Source organism: Urtica dioica, chromosome 9 (genome assembly GCF_054948205.1).
Source record: "Urtica dioica subsp. dioica isolate 48M chromosome 9, U.dioica_male_clone48M_v1_H2, whole genome shotgun sequence".
Classification (NCBI taxonomy): Eukaryota; Viridiplantae; Streptophyta; class Magnoliopsida; order Rosales; family Urticaceae; genus Urtica; species Urtica dioica.
In genome coordinates this window covers 10,692,416-10,709,645 of record NC_142764.1, presented here as the reverse complement: position 1 = coordinate 10,709,645, position 17,230 = coordinate 10,692,416, and the positions used below count along the sequence as shown (strand labels likewise).

Sequence of the window (17,230 nt, the reverse complement as noted above, 5' to 3'; positions counted from 1 at the left end):
ATATTATAACCTGAAATATCTATTTTCAATAATAACTTTTTTTTAATGACATTATTAAAAAAACGAACACAGTGGATAAATCATACTAGATCTAGTATAATCATTAATGAACAAGTGGCCAAAACTAAAACTTAACGCATTAATAATACTTATTGAATAATTTTCCTCAGCTTATTAAGAGTTTGGTGTATCTAACTTAATGTTTCACTTCATTTTCTATAAATTATAATATTTCCGATGTCGTAATCATGGGCAAAGTCTTAAAACAACAAGGGGTTGTTCGCAGTGCATTTTGCGGTTGTTCTGTCTTGTTTGTGGTTGTTCCACTACCACAAAAATGCCTTTTAACTATAGTTTTTAAATGTAGTCTATATAGTTTCTCTACGGTTTTTTTTCCGGCGTCTATCGCACCGGAGTCTTTCCACTTTGCATAACACTTCGGTTTTTTGCCGTAGTTTCTTATACTATCAAAAACCGTAGAGAAACTATACTACTACGATATTTACATGTAGTTTAAACTGAATCACTACATTTTTACCATGTACTTTTTATTGCTTAATTAATTTATATACTATATGACTACATGGTTCTAATGTAGTCTTTTATGATTCAATTCATTTATATACTATATAGACTACCAATTTTTGTTGTAGTTGTATCGTACGACTACTTTGATTATATGTAGTGTTTACTTATCTTGTAATCTAAGACTACGATTATAAATAGTAGTTTATGGATCTCTTTTTTATTATAAATTGTATTTAAAAATTTCAATTTTCTATTGAAATACATGCTAAAATAAATTCAAAACACAACAAAACAAAATACAGTATATACTCTCATATTTAATAAAATCATCATGAAAAGTCATTTACAATTTACAAAGGCATGCAAACAATGCACACAATTTACTTAGTCAACTAATGAGATATATCATTACACATATTTAACACTACCTATGAATCAAAGTCTTTGAATATTTAGCGCCTAGAGTCGCATCCAGTTCCAAGCAGCGCCACACTTGAGCCCACAACAGCGACGATGTAGAAGAGTCGCGAATGCTTCTTCAAGAAGCTCGCCCTCCATCACTTTGAGGTCTTCCTCTCCTTCTTGATGTTCATGTGAATGCATAAACAAATTAGATAAAAGACCAAGCAATATAGCAATACACAATCACAACAATCATATAGATTTGTAAATATTCTAATAATATCAAACAGAATTCGCAAACTACAAGGTCCGTATTTAACTTCCTTCGGTTTATGTCGGAATTCGCTCCCGCTTTGAAATTACCTGAATCAGCCTCCCGACCTCGCTGCTCTGCAACCAAAATTATCCACAAAAAGGAATTAACAAACATCCTTGACCATTGCATCTTCTCAGCACATATAGAAACACAAACATCTAAAGAAGATGTGTAATATAACATGTGAATAATTCTAAGTAAATAAAGATATTTAAAGTAGCTTTCCAAGTCTACAAAGCCGCCTAAAAACAGGCTTGTGTTAAAGGAATTATGGAACTGGCATTGCGCACATAAAAAAGACCCAAGAGTAATCAGTATTTTTCAAACTTTTCACTGACCAAAACACAAAGAACAATGGCTCGGCCTCTGCAAGTTTGAAGAGAGAGAGAGAGAGAGAGAGAGAGAGAGAGAGAGAGAGAGAGAGAGAGAGAGAGAGAGAGAAAGCCTACTGTTAACGCCGAGCTGGTTAAGGAAAGAGACGAATTTGCAGTGGAGATCGACGGACCAGACGAAGTGGGACTTATTCTGAGCAGACGGGTCGTTGAACTCCGTCTCCGTTGTGGGCTTTCTGCAGCTCGCCTATGCCAAGCAACAAACTCATTGCTGAGCCTAGCCCCTCACATAAACACAAGACACAAAAACAAAAAAAGTAAAACAAGCTTTCACAAAAATTCAATTCAGTACCAATTCAATTCAATAGCCTTAGCCATCAACATAATTTCATAATCCAATAAAATGAAGCCTAACTGATCAATTCAATGCAATATCCTTGGCCATCGACTATATACTAACAAAACAAAAGCCATAATCAAAACATAATATTATTACAGTTAAGTTTAAAGTATAAGAAGAATTACAATCACATACCTCTCCTCTCGAAATCAGCTCGAAATCCCACTTCAAAAATCAAACCAATTATGAATCCTCAGCAAATAAAGAAACTATCTCCAAATAAAACCTCAACCATAATAGTATTCACAAGAGTAAAGCCACAATTTCAATTCAAAATGAAAATTCCCAGAAACAAAATCAATACCATGAATTCAAACCGAAAACAAGCCAATCCGAGTCTCAAATTTACATGAAATCCATGGAGCCAAACAGAGAAAAAAGCCCCAATTCACAGAGTATTAAACCCTAATTTCAGAGACAATTGGAAAAAAGTTAGAAACCTCACCTGACCACGTGAATCGAGACCCATCAATATTCTTCTCCGAGGCTCCGCGTGCGCTTAGTGAGTTTCTTTATCACCTCTGCAAAATTAGAGTGACACATAACACAGTTTAGTACATAGTCCCAATTCAGTGTATATGTGATTCTTCTGAATAAAGAAAAGCATTCAGATACATCAACCAGAAATGCCAAACCTTGCGAAGAACCCGATGGCCCTCGGTCCTTATGAAAGGGAAATGTAAATATAAAGTCTATTAGGCGTTGATGGGGGAAAATGAGACCTCGGAACACCATGAAGGGTTTGATCATCCTGAAGTAAAGAAGAAAACAAACACAAGAAGAATATGCATGTAATTAGGTGAGAAGAATTTAAAATTTATATATGCTCAAATCGATACTCAAATCAATTTCAAAATCAGATTATCAAACTAAATCTGATAAATAAAAATCCTAAATCATTAAGGGAATTTATTAAACTCAATATCAATCCAAAAATTATCAGACCACTTCTCATAATACAATTTCAGACCTTGAAGATGAGCGATGAAATAAAACCTAAGTGACAGCTGGGCGAGCGACGAGGAATCAGATCCGGGAAGGCTTGTGCTCGAAAAAGGCCCGTGCAAGAGAGACGTAGCGGGAGACCAACGCGTCCGGCTTGGAGCTCGCGAATCTTTGTCACCCACACCACCAGAGAAGGACGAAACCACGCTACGCGAGTCGGAGAAGAAAGGGTATCGTCAGAGATGGAGGAAGCACGCCGCACAGGCCTGGGTCTGAGACGCTCGTGTCCCAATCGCCGGGAAAAATGGCCTCAAGATCTGACCTTCGCGTCGAGAAAACTTCGTGCCACGACATTGAGAGAGAGACGAGATGAGAGAATTCTTTATTGTTTGTCCAAATAATAAAAGGAAAGACACGAAGGTGAAATAAAATATAGTTGGTCAATTTTTTTTAGTTTTCATTATGGCGCCTAAATGAAAATGAGAGGTAAATTTCCCTCTTTTGCCAAAGTAAAAATTTTAAAAAAAGTTTAGATTTTAAAATTTACACTCCATCTTTACATTGACCGTAGTGGACATTTTCAAGTTAGTAAAAATTTTGCGATTTACACTACAACTTTACATTGACCGTAGTGGACTTTTCCAACTTAGTAAAAAATTAGAATTTTTTTTCAGATTTAAAGATTTACACTCCAGCTTTACATTGACCATAGTGGACTTTGTTTAGTCACTACGGTTTTATACTTGAATGGAGTCTAACAAACCCCCAAAAATAGATGACCGTAATCTACTTCCAAAGACTCTAGTTTAGGCCAAAACCGTAGACTTCTAAATATAAAAGCTGTAGTTAAATGCCTTTTTTTTCTAGTAGTGTCTCCATACTATTACAAATATTTATATATGTTTGATATTATAACCTGAAATATCTATTTTCAATAACTTTTTTAATGACTTTATTAAAAAAAAAAAAAAAACACATTAGATAAATCATACTAGATCTAGTATAATAGTTAATGGACAAGTGGTCAATACTAAAACCTAACGCATTAATAACACTTATCGAATAATTTTCCTCAGCTTATTAAGAGTTTGGTGTATCTAAATTAATGTTTCACTTCGTTTTCTATAAATAATAATATTTTTGATGTCTTAATCATGGGCAAAGTCTTGGAACAACAATGGGTTGTTTGCAGTGCATTTTGCGGTTGTTCTGTCTTATTTGTAGTTGTTCACCATACTATTACAAATATTGAAAACATCTTAGTATATATGTTTGATATTATAGGCTGAAATATCTATTTTCAATAACTTTTTTTAATGACTTTATAAAAAAACGAACACATTGGATAAATCATATTAGATCTAGTATAATCGTTAATGGACAAGTGCTCAAAACTAAAGCTTAACGCATTAATACCACTTACCGAAAAATTTTCCTCAGCTTATTAAGAGTTTGGTGTATTTAAATTAATGTTACACTTCGTTTTCTACAATTTATAATATTTTCAATGTCTTAATCATGGGCAAAGTCTTGGAACAACAAGAGTTGTTCGCAGCGTATTTTGCGGTTGTTCTGTCTTATTTGTGGTTGTTCTCCGTACTATTACAAATATTGAAGACATCTCAGTACATGTGTTTGATATTATAACCTGAAATATCTATTTTCAATAATAACTTGTTTAACGACTTTATTAAAAAATGAACACATTGGATAAATCATACTAGATCTAGTATAATCGTTAATGGACAAGTGCTCAAAACTAAAGCTTAACGCATTAATAATACTTACCGAATAATAACTTATTAATAGTTTGGTGTATCTAAATTAATGTTTCACTTCGTTTTCTATCAATTATAATATTTTCGATGTCTTAATCATGGGCAAAGTCTTGGAACAACAAGAGTTGTTCGTAGTGTATTTTGCAGTTGTTCTTTCTTATTTGTGGTTGTTCTCCATACTATTACAAATATTGAAGACATATTAGTACATGTGTTTGATATTATAACCTGAAATATCTATTTTCAATAATAACTTGTTTAACGACTTTATTAAAAAACGAACACATTGGATAAATCATACTAGATATAATATAATCGTTAATGCACAAATGGTCAAAACTAAAACTTAACGCATTAATAACATTTACCGAATAATTTTCCTCAACTTATTAAGAGTTTGGTGTACCTAAATTAATGTTTCACTTCATTTTCTATAAATTATAATATATTTGATGTCTTAATCATGGGCAAAGTCTTGGAACAATAAATGGTTTTTCGCAGTGCATTTTACGGTTGTTCTGTCTTATTTGTGGTTGTTGGCAGTCCATACTATTACAAATATCTATTACACAATGAGTCAAAGATACAATGATAGTTAGTGGTTCCTAGAATAATAACTGACTTATATAACATAGATACCATTCAATGTACACAAGTGGTTCCAAAAAAAGCTACGAGTGACATATAAAATAGATACCACATAGTGTACAAAAGTGGTTCAAATAAGCTATACAAACAATTTTTATAAAGATCAATCTAAGGAAATAATTTCGTAGTTTGCACTATTAGTAAAATAAGAATAGCATAATTCTTGCGAATTTCCGAAATGTTCGTGTCATTGAGTCTATCTTTGCATGAATGTCGCATTGACCTGCAATATGCATCTCTAATGTCTTCAAAATAAAAACTCCACAATCACCCCTGCGAAAAATATTTGTTAGTCTTGACAAATAATGCTTACACTACAAATTTATAGACTAAACTGTAAGATACCAACTTTTTTTTTTATTGTAAACAATAAATAAAAAGTTGACAAAGGACGAAATTGAAAGAAAACAAAGAAAAAGGGGCTAAATTGTAAATAAGAGGATTAGTATTATCTTGCCACGTCATCAAGGGAGTGGAATCTTCTTCTAAGTGATTTAAATCACTTGGCCGACATGGGTAAAACGCAACCAGGAGAAAAGGAAAAAAAAAACAAAGAAGAGAAAGAAAAGAAAGAAAGAAGAGAAATTGCCCTATTTGTCACTCTTTTGATAACTTTTTCCCACATTAGCAAGTGGTTGATAATCTTCGAAGAGCGGTTGATTTTTGGTAGTTGCAGAAACTGGCCAAAGCAGCAGTTGCTAAACAATGACCTCTCTTCTTCGTTCATATCTGCAGCTTCCTCGAATTTCTCGAGGGATCCAAAGAAACTGAAATTATGGTCAACAATGTTCCCTTCGGGAACAAATCTCGACCAACCCTGAAAATAAAGATTTAAGAGATCAGGAAATGATATGAGAATCAAACAATAAATTGTTGACATCATTGTCCACTATTCTTATAGATTTCAACAATGTTGACTTATATGTCTACAATGTCTACAATGTTGACATCGATGTCAACATTGTTGATATCTACTCAGAGACAAATACAACAACATTATGAGTATTCAGAGACAAATACAACAACAATACAGACCGATTCTCATGTTCAGAGACAAATATTCCAACACGTATTCAGAGACAAAATCACCAACAAATATTCAGAGATGAACCGATTCCCATGTTCAGAGACTAATATTCGGAAAAATCAAGAAAATTTCATCAACAACACTAAGCTTTGAAGTTCCCATTCTTGTACGGGGTTTTTTGGGAACCAGTTCTTCCTCTTCCGTGTCGGACGAACTCGCCATGATGTTCTTCCTCTTTGGGGGCTTCGCCGCCGCGATTTTCGTCCGGGGTTTGGGTTTGGGCGAAGTTGTTGTTTTCCGTTTCCGAGCCGGCATTGGACTTGCCGGCTCCTCCGGGACTTTAGTTACGATTCGAGGACTCCGACGCGGGGGTGTCAGCCGCAGGGGTGATGGATTTGAGTCCGCCATTTTTCTTCTCGATGTTAGGGGTTTGGGTGAGAAGTGATGGGTTTGAGTGGGTTCAGAAAAGAGAGTTACTGTAGAGACGAAATGGGTGGGTTTGAGTCGACGGTTTCCGGAGGTTACATGCAGTTACAGAGAGAGAGAGAGAGAGAGAGAGAGAAGTTCGACGGTTTTGACGTGAGAGAGAGGGAAAATGAGAAAAGTTTGAGTTTGATATGAGAAATAGGAGAACAATTCGGTCTTCATTTCGGGAGAAAATGGCTGAGTAAACATAGATGCCAATTTGTAAAGAAAATAGATAGTGAAGGGCAAACTTGACTTTTTACACTTGTCTTGGTGGCATTTTGGGACAAATTAAGGTTTTAGTGGAATGTGGGAAAAAGTTATCAAAAAAGTGGCAAATAGGGCAATTTCTCAAGAAAGAAGGAAAGGAAAGGAAAGAAAGAAAAAAAAGAAAAAGAAGAAGAGAGCACGGGAGAGAGAGAGAGAGAGAGAGAACTCGGGGGAGAGAGAGAGAGTGGGAGACGAGGTTGAGCTCGGCGAGGACATTGAAGCCGAGCGTGGTCGCGTCGGAATCGCACCGAGGAAGAAGGAAATCGGGCGGTTGTGAGACGTCGGCGACCGAGGAAGAAAGAGAAGTCGCCGGATTAAGAGGATGGCGAGGTGAACTCCGACGAGGCTTAGATCGACCCAAGGTAAAGTACCAATTTCTCAATTTATGAACCTAGGGTTTTTTTTTTTTGAAACAAGAACACCTTTATATTAAGATCTTGCAAATGCCAATTACAAGAGTGGTTGTTCGGGAAAAACCCGATAAAAACCCCAAAAAAGTAAATAGACACAAAGGGACATTTCTCGACTTAAACACTGAAACACATATGAGCCTATCTGAGAAGAACTTCCTAGAGACGCAAAAACTCTAAACCCGCTGACTGCTCCGATAAGAAACAAAAACCCCAAAACGAGATCCACGAAAACCATAGACATCCTCCAAAACTCCTCTCAAACCATTGAGAATACTTCATAAAAATCCAGAACGAATCCTCATGAACTTTGGTTTCCGAACTCTGATTAAATAGGCCATTTTTCGAAGATCTCTTTTATCCAAATCGATCTTCTCAACCTTTCTCTGAGCAAAAAAGACCTTCTCAATCTTGTCTTTTCGCTTAACGGGAGCATATACCACCCGATCTACGACGCCTTGCTCTATCCCATCAGACTTTCGAGACTCGGAATCTAGGACAAAAGAGTTATCATCTTCCTCGCTGCTGTAGAAAAGAGCCGCCACGCCATCCAAAGCCTCGAACGTATCGACCCGGATTGAAGCCGACTCCGAAAGCAGCCCATGCTCAAGATCGTAATCGAAAAGAGCCGCCAAGCCATCCAAAGCCTCGCACATATCAACACGATTTGAAACCGACTTTGAAAGCAGCCCATGCTCAAGATCATAACCGGAAAGAGCCGCCACACCATCCAACGTCTCGAACGTATCATCGCGAGCTGAAGCCGGCTCCGAAATCAGCCCATGCCCACGATCTAGGGGAACTAAGAACTGAGCACATTCGTTGAAGTGGAAAAGTGCGATTTGGTCACCCGTCTGTGAAAGAAAATCCTCGCCCTTCGATCCCAGATTGCAGCCATAAAGGTTAAAAGAGTGATCGGGCTCGTTAATCCCCAAAACCTCATCAGCTTTGTCAATCCTTGAGTCATTGGAAATCCTCGTGCCAGGATCAATCGGAGATTCGCATACCCCTCCTTCTCCTAGAAGTTTCTTTCTTTCGAACTCCGGTACTTCCGTAAACACCTCCTGCAAACTCCTCCTACGAACCCCGGATCTTCCGAAGAAGAACGAGGAACAAAAATCTGCTCGGGCTGGACTTCCTTCCCATTTCTTTTCTGACCTTTCACCGCCTCTACGAAATTGAGTTCCCTGTTGACATCCTTGGTGTCCTTCCATCTTTGAACCTTGTTGTTGTAAGTATGATTTGCCGACCAACGATTAAGTGTCGAACTCAGAAACCTTGCAAAACCTCTCCATCCATTTTTCCTATAGCCCTCCGGGATAAGAATCATCCTGCCTTCTCCTTGGGCCACCTTCAAGAGCCTCAAGCAAGAGCCTCTTTTGTTGACCATAACATCGACCTCTTTTCTTGTGGATTAGGGTTTCGGCTGAGATTGTTTGGATGTTGGTTTCGTGATTTAACTTCGACGATGATTCTTAGTTATTGATTGAATTGGTTGTTGGAATTTTCTCTCGTTGCCTCTATGTTGACTGATTAGGTGACTTGGTTGAGCTTGTTTGGCCGAAAATTTGATATGGAATCTGAATTGTTGTAAATGTTGAGCTTGCCGAGTCTATGTTGATGGTGATGGTTCACGTTATTGGTGATGGTTCACGTTGCTGGTTTTGCGTTATTGGGTCCTGGCCGTGTGATGATAGATTTAATTGTGATGTTGAATTGTTGATGATTCGAGACTGTTGGTGTTGTGTATTGGCTGAAATTGTTAAGCGTTTGTTGTGTTTTGGACTGAAATGATGTGAAGTTGTTTTGTGATAACGGTTAGAATCTGAGAATTTTGTTTACTAGGGATTATGGAATATTGTGGTTTTTTTTTATCTAAGAAGTTAAGTTTGAGTTTCAGATTTGATACTAGGAGTTAATGGTTATTTTCGTTGGTGTGCTTGTGAGTTGTGATGGTCGAGAGTTTAGGCTCGATTTAGGTAACTATACAGGGCTCGGGGCAGCGTGTTCGAGACGGCGAGGACGCTGTCCGAGGAATGGCGGAACTGCTGCGCGAGTGTCGACGGGGCGAGGCCGGACCAAGCTGAGAGTAGGCCAAGAAATAAAGGCCTTTTGGCTTTGGCTCGGAGGCTCGCGAAATATTCGTTTAGCGTGTAACGAGTCGAGAAATTCCCGAGTCTTGACTCGAATTGATTACGAACTGTCAATTATGTGTACGAGTCGTTTGATATAAGTTAAGAAAAAATAAATTAGTATGTTACCGTTTGAAATCTTCCAGATATCAAAACCGCGGCTTTAATGCTATGCTTGTTGACCGATGTCGGTTGACATAATTGTAGATTGATTGAGATGAAAAGAAATTGATGTTGTGGGAATCTCGTGATTGTTACTCGAGACCCTTTCCTTCTAACGCCAAAATGTTAATGCTAAAAAAGGATCAACATTGAAAACTAGAGTGGTTCGATCCAGGGTCAGACCCTGTGATCGCACTAAGGCCAAATTGGTACAAGAATCTCCAACCTAAGCTCCACATAGAAGAGTTGTTGATTAGCTCGTGAGTTCGCTTCAGCTATGTATAGTGTGCTCTAGCTATATATGAGAACGCTCTAGCTATGGTTATGCTCCAACTATGGGTACGCTTCAGCTATGGCTAAGCTCCAGCTACGAGTACGATCCAGCTATAACTACGATCCAGCTATGAGAGTGCTCCAGCTATGAGGACGCACCAGCCACGAGGACGATCCAGCCATGAAGACGTTCCAGTTGTGAGGACGCTCCAGCCACGAGGGCGCTCTAGTCATGCCTGTTTGTTCTTGAGAGAAAAACAACACTTGAGCTATTGGAGCGCGAAGGCAGTGCCTCTGACCCGCTCTCCGACGCTCAACATTAGTGTGATTGCTTTGTTTGCTTATGAATTCTCAAGAGTATACTCAGTGAGAAACAATTTTAGCAGAGCTCAAGTGTAGAGAATTTTCGTTACCTCACCCCTCGCGGAGATGGGAAATCAGCCACATTAAAATTACCTTATGGGGAGGTCCGTTTGATACCCAAAAACTGCTCAGCAACAATCGGACAAGTGGGGAATGTTGCAAAATTCATAATTTGACAGGCTGTTCCTAAAGGTCCTAAAGAATTTCGAATTGGAATTCTAGCATAATTTTTAATTGATTCTTTTATCCCATTGTAATGTTTTTCTATAAGGCGGAGGAAAGCTCTTGTCCAGATCGGGGTTTTATAAAGTCTGAGGGGTCAAGGAGACCTATTTTGCTTGGCTTGGGCGGCAAGGAGGAAAAAGGCTTGGCCGGCCGTGTGTCAGTGGACCAGCAAGTGACGAGGGGTTGTCCATGTTGTGTTCGGCCGTCCAAGTAGCATGGACTGACCAAACAATGAGAGGCTGGCCATGTAGCAATGGACTGGCCAAACAAAGAGGGGTCGGCCACGTAGCAATGGACTGGCCATGTAGAGTTGGACCAGCCGAGCAAGGAGGGGCCGGCCATGTAGCAATGGACGGGCCGTGTAGAGTTGGACCGACTAAGCAAGGAGAGGCCGGTCATGTGGCAATAGACCGGTCATGTAGAGTTGGATCGGCCGAGCAAGGAGGGGCCGATCAAGTGACGAGGCACCGACCTTGTGTCAAGGGACGAGGCACCGACCGTGTGCCATGGGGCCGGCCAAGTGACTTCAAGGAGGACCGACCGACCATGTGACCCCAAGCCGGTTAAGTGATCCAGGGCGGCAGGTTGTGACCCAGGTCGGCCGGTCATGTGACCCAGACCGGCCATATGACTCAGGCCGGCAGGTTGAGTTATGTCCCCGAGCCTCCGTGCAAGCTCGTTCTTTAACTCTTGTCCTTTGGTGCCGATTATTACTTCATTTGGTCTTGTCTCTTTGTATGTGGGTCTCATTTTCTATGTGTGGAAAAATGACACATAACACTATCCTCGTGGCTATCTTCTTTCTCAATCTAAGTACATTGCTGATATTCTCGATTAGGGTCGCCTCTCTGACTCTCGCATTGTTGATTCTCCTCTCGAGCTTAATGCTTGATAAATTTCCTCGGATGGTCTTGCTCTTTTAGATCTCACTTTGTGTCGCATTTTGGTTAGTTGCTTAGTTTATATCACTATCACAAGGCCATACATTGCTTATGTCGTCCATTTTGTTAGTCAGTTTGTTGCTTCTCCGACTACAGTTCATTGGGCAGTTGTGCATCGTATTATTCTATATCTTCGAGGAAATCAGTTTCAGATTTTGCACTTTTCGTCTAACTCTTCACTTGAGTTACGATACTCGAATGCCGATTCGGGTGGAAATCCATCTTATCGTAAGTCTACCACTGTATTTTGCATACTCAAGGGCGACTCTCTCATTTCTTAGAAGAGTAAAAAGCACACGGTTGACTCTCGATCACCTACAGAAGTCGAGTATCGCGCCATGACCTCTAGTACTGCTGACGTTGTGTGGTTGAGATGGTTACTTGTTGACATGAGTATCTCTCTTTCGAATCTCACTCTCATGCATTGTGACAGTGCTATTCAGATTACTCGTAACTCTGTATTTCATGAGCGCACAAAGTATATTGAGATCGATTGTCATCCCACTCGTCAACACTATCAGAATTGGGACCATCACATTGTCGTTCATTACTTTCGCCATGCAGATCGCCGATTTGTTTATGAAAGCTCATTTTACTCCACGTTTTCGATTCTTAGTTAGCAAATTCTCGATGCTTCACACCAATGCATCGTGAGTTGGAGGGATACTAGAATATGTATATATATATATATATGTATATATATATATATATGTATATATATATATGTTAAAATTATTTTAGTCTTAGCATTTTATTATATATTTGACTATTTATTATTTCCTTTAAATCTTTCACGAGTACTTTTTAATATGAAACCTTAGTCTCTCTTTGGACTCTTTCCCAAATTTCTCTTTCTACCTCTTTGCAATTTCATCGAGCTCAAGTAACACTTGTTGAGGTGGATTAATGATAAAACGTAACACTAAATAAGAGTTGAATTTTTTTCAAACAGTTGAAAGCAAGGGTAATAATCTTTCGATTTTAATGATGGATATTATGATAGGTCAAAAACCTCTTTTAAGCTAAAGTTTCATATTACTCCTCAGTCCTCTTCCCAAAGGGTCATTTTAAGATTCGTGGAAGGGAGCCTAAGCGACAGACCCCACCCTGATGTCATTCTGTCTAATCTTTAATTGCAGAACACACAAAGACTTACAGAATAATATCACAACGACCCTCTTTTGAAGGACGAAAAATGGGAAGCTTTATTCTGAAACTACCAAACAGTTTGCGGACCTTCCCTGTTTCTGCTTCTTCAAATGGTAAACACATACATACAGTATCTCTTTGCAATTGCGAGTCAAGAAATTGTGTTGTTTTTTATTCAGGATCTGCAGGTCCGACGAGCAGTGGTGGGACCGGACCAGTGGTCATTGAGATTCCATTGGAGAAGATAAGGAGACCATTGATGCTAACAAGATCGAACGATCAGAATAAGGTTAAGGATCTCATGGATAGTATCAGTCAAATCGGCCTCCAAGTCCCTGTAACTCTCTCTACTTACTCCCTTGCTTTTTAATTTCCTTATAAAAAAAAATGGAACCTTTTTTATTTCTTCGAATCGTGAATGCGTTTTGCGAGACTTATGAACTAAATGTTTATGGCTTATGTGATAGATTTCTTCACTTAATTCGAATGAAAAAGTTGTTATTTTGCCTTTAATTATGTTAAAATGGAACGAGAGAAAAAAAAAAGATGAATGATAACTTCTGGCTAATCACATTCTATATTATGCAGATTGATGTGCTTGAAGTTGATGGAGTTTATTATGGTACCGAATTTTTTTTCTTCGTTCCTTCTATTGCTTTCATTTAATTCTGAGATATCATTACAGCTGCAAGGAAAAAAAAAGTCTTGAGGGCGAAAATCCTTGTTTTGAGGGGGTTTTTTTTTTTTTTCCAGGCTTCTCTGGTTGTCATCGGTACGAAGCCCATCAACGCCTTGGCCTTCCTACAATCCGCTGTAAAGTTAGGCGTGGAACGAAAGAGACATTAAGGTCTTGAAAGCGCTTTCTATTTAGCGTTGCATATGATATGTGCAAATGGCTTACTGTTATCCGTGTCTTCCTTTATTTTCCAGGCATCATCTTCGGTGACGAGCCTTAGCAGATCGTCCCATTGGAACTCGATATCTTCAACATTATTAGATAAGTTTATCTCGAATGACCTGTTGAAGGTCACTTATAGCTTGTGTATATGTACACAAAGAATGTGATTCTTTGTATTGAGAACTTTACTCAAAGCTGCTGTAAAATTATAAATAAAAAGCAAAAAAAAAAAAAAAAAAACCTCTTTGCATGTAACTACTTTAGCCTTTTTTTGAAATTCGGAGATTAGTGTTGCAAAAGAATGACCAATGGCCATTGAACGGTGATAAAAACTTAAAAAAAAAAAAAAAAAAAAAAAAAGTTTGGTTTGTGTTATAGGATAATATCCACGTCAATAGTGAACCTAATGTTTGTCATTTTTTTTTAAGAAGCATGATGTTATATCATTGACAAGATTCACTTTGAAGTTTGAATGTATTACAAGGTCATGCATTTAAGAGTAGTGTACTGTAGACTAATCTCGATGAGTAAGCGTATAGCAACATATTTACCAAGTATTCAACTTATGCTCATCAGAGCATAGGCAAGCTTGAGCCTAGATTTGTTAAGTGTATCTTTCAAGGCTATCTTGTTAAGCCTAACCCAAATGGAGGCGGAGAGTCTTATAATACTAACCATGTTGATACTCTAGAGAGCATGGTTCAGGTGAAAGTGAAACCATGTGAAGGGCATTCTGAGCTAGTAGAGCAAGAGCATAAATATATGAGGAATGCTATTTGTCACGAGTCCGATCTTTGAACGATCCATTGAGCATGTGACAACTGGACCAATTTTAAATACTTTTTGGTGTTTATCACTTTTTGGGGGGTGAGTCGTCAGTCGTTGTCACGCCCCGACGAGTCGTTTATTTTAAATGAAAACACGTAGAATTTTTTTTTAAAAAAAAACATAAACGACACGACGTCATGACAAACCTTTCGTATCTACACACAACTCCATCGTTTTGACTTAAAGTCTACATGCATAAACGACATAGTGAAAGAAACAATCTACTTGACCTCTAGGTCTTAAACAGACTTTGCAAAACATAACCACTTTCACAAAACATTATTCAAAACGATTTCTTATTAGGCCCATCAGGTCAAAATAGCCCATATACGAAGTCTCGTCTACGTGGAAGCGCTCGCCAGTCAACCCGCTACCGTATAAACATCTTTTAATCACATCCCTCACCTGTATCACAAAAACGAATGAGCTAACGCCCAGTAAGCAGAAACAATGCATATGATATGATTTTCACTTTAAAAACTCAAGCAAGTTTTTATCATCTTTTCTTCTTCTTAAATCTCTTCTTAATTGCGCGCAAGGTGTGTGTTGTAAGTAGTTCACTCAGGTCTCTCTCACATACATGTATGACTAACGCCGCAGCTGTAAGGTGCCCAGCACTATACAAACAGCCCGGAGTCTCAACCATAAGGTGCCCAGCACTATTCAAATGGTCCAACGCGACCATAAGGTACCCAGTACTACATATGATTCGCTCCTCGAAGTCATAAGGTTCCCAGAACTATTCAAATGACCCGAGCCTTCGTGAGACCGATCCTATCCCACGAAGTTGTTGCTAACTCCCCGATCCTAGGAGTTAGCCGACCTTTCATGGACGACCCACAACACACATCATTCTTTCAAAAAACCTCATTTCTCGTCAAAACTCTTTTTCTCATTTTTAGATGAGATGCACATGAATGCAAATGCAGTAAATGCAATCATCACATACCCTATCATATAAATGCAAAGCACATAAGCAACACACACAACACATTGTTTTTGTGATACAGTTGGAATGTTTCTACTTACCTGGATACGATTCTTTCGAATCCCGAATCCTTCTCTTCCAACAGAAAGAGTCATTTCTTTACTTCTCGTAGCTTCGTCCACATAATATCCTTACACTCGCTGCTATCCTTGTAGCAATCTGGACTTATCTATAGAAGAGAAAGATCGAACATGGAGCGTACTCAGTATCTCATCCCTCGACATACTAACGTACATACTTCTACTGAAGAAAGCTCATAAGGAACGTATTCAAACGTCCTCCTAGTCACGCTACTCAGAGCGTCTCAAACACGAGCAATCAAGAACACATGAGAACATAACAGAGATACAGAAAAGAATCGATGCCTAAAGATAATAAGATCTTGACATAACTTCTCTGACTTAAGCTAAGAAACGTCTCATACTATTCGACCACCTATTCCTTTGACTGGGCAAGACTCACTGCTTAGAATAGGTTCCCGAGGTCGAAACTAAAAGAAAAGAACGTAATAAGTTATTACTAACAATCTATAGCATACAGAAGTTATATAAAAATAACTCAAAACGATACTTTTCAAATATGTTCTAGAAAATATTTTTGACTTGTCTCTTTTTATTGACAAGTTATAACCATTTGAGAAATGAAGTACATAACGTAAAAACCTTTCACTTAAAATAAACCAAGTCGTTTATTTTAAATATCTAACCATATATAAATAATCTTGGATTCGATTTAATAAAATGTTTATGAAATAACCGAACCCTTGGTTCGTATTCGAACAATTCTTTCATTTCTTGCGTAAATAAAACATTTCTCGTTGATATTCTTTTTCCAAATTAAAAGAGTCGAGCTTATAGTCGAACTCGATTTTTAATACTTAAGTAAATAAGAATACTAAATAATTATTTGAATAATCAACGAGTTTAATAATGATAACATACTAATTTATTTTTCTTAACAACATATATCAAACGGGTTTGACTATAAAACATAATAATAATAACGTACTAACTCGAGCACTCGCACAACTTAATCAAAACTTCGTAACTAACTCGAAAAATAAACTACTTAATAACGTCTTAGACTCGAGTCGGAACTCGGGAAATTTCGACTCGTTAACATTAGGCAGAGACTCCCGTAAACAGCCCCCCGAGAGCCGCCACAGCGTCGCTGCCGTCCCTGGCCCAACAGCTCGCTCCAACCGAGCCGATGAACCACGCTGACCAGCCCCGTTTCGTTGTCGCTCGCGCAGCACCTCCGCCAATCTTCGGACAGCCTCCTCGCCGTCCCGAGCCGCTGCCCCGAGCGCTGTTCAGCCTACCTAACCGAGCCTAACTCTCGATGAGAAACTCGCAACAAAAACGACTTAATAATTCTATAACAAATCTGAAAAAACATATATCACACTATAACCATAATTCCTAATAAACACACTTCTCAGATTCTAATCGTCATCACAAACAACTTCACATCATTTCGATCCAAAACACAACAACAAAACGCTTAACAATTTAGTCCTTACCATATAATTATTATTTACATAAATAATAATTAAAATTCGATATCTTACAGTCGTCCCCTCGTGACCAAAATCATTTCCGTAAATATATTGGTGTGAGGCTGAAGTAGATGGTCAAAGTCATAGTCAAGACACTACTTCTTAGAGTATTACAATGATATAATGAAAAATTGATAACTTTTATATATTAATGGAGAGAGACATTTTGTTTCTTTTGAATTTTTTTATTAT

General features: G+C 38.2%; 1 protein-coding gene and 1 long non-coding RNA gene across 5 annotated transcripts; one reads left to right on the top strand and one right to left on the bottom strand.

The window, feature by feature from the left end:
* Positions 1-803: 803 nt before the first annotated feature.
* On the bottom strand, positions 804-3,294 carry LOC149384896 (uncharacterized). 3 transcript variants are annotated; one of them, XR_016301168.1, is made up of 6 exons: positions 2,949-3,294; positions 2,614-2,729; positions 2,424-2,499; positions 1,696-2,143; positions 1,294-1,320; positions 804-1,109 (listed from the first exon to the last, which is right to left on the bottom strand). It is a non-coding gene; the product is annotated as an uncharacterized LOC149384896 (long non-coding RNA). The 3 variants fall into 3 exon arrangements; XR_016301166.1 differs by having other exon boundaries at positions 1,696-2,499; XR_016301167.1 differs by having other exon boundaries at positions 1,696-2,499; positions 2,975-3,294.
* Positions 3,295-12,681: 9,387 nt separating this feature from the next.
* On the top strand, positions 12,682-13,905 carry SRX (sulfiredoxin). 2 transcript variants are annotated; one of them, XM_089627521.1, is made up of 5 exons: positions 12,682-12,879; positions 12,946-13,103; positions 13,355-13,388; positions 13,520-13,613; positions 13,697-13,905. In XM_089627521.1, the coding sequence occupies exons 1-5, from the start codon at positions 12,813-12,815 to the stop codon at positions 13,710-13,712; spliced, it is 369 nt and encodes a 122-aa protein (XP_089483647.1). In that variant the 5' UTR covers positions 12,682-12,812; the 3' UTR covers positions 13,713-13,905. The 2 variants fall into 2 exon arrangements, with proteins under 2 accessions (XP_089483647.1, XP_089483646.1); XM_089627520.1 differs by having other exon boundaries at positions 12,682-13,103.
* Positions 13,906-17,230: the final 3,325 nt, after the last annotated feature.

What these genes read in the sequence shown, in the direction of transcription:
- SRX (XM_089627520.1), top strand. Translation starts at nt 12,813, where the DNA reads ATGGGAAGCTTTATTCTGAAACTACCAAACAGTTTGCGGACCTTCCCT. An exon ending in AAATCGGCCTCCAAGTCCCT is followed by an intron (nt 13,104 to 13,354) that starts GTAACTCTCTCT and finishes TATATTATGCAG; the next exon opens with ATTGATGTGCTTGAAGTTGA. An exon ending in AGTTGATGGAGTTTATTATG is followed by an intron (nt 13,389 to 13,519) that starts GTACCGAATTTT and finishes TTTTTTTTCCAG; the next exon opens with GCTTCTCTGGTTGTCATCGG.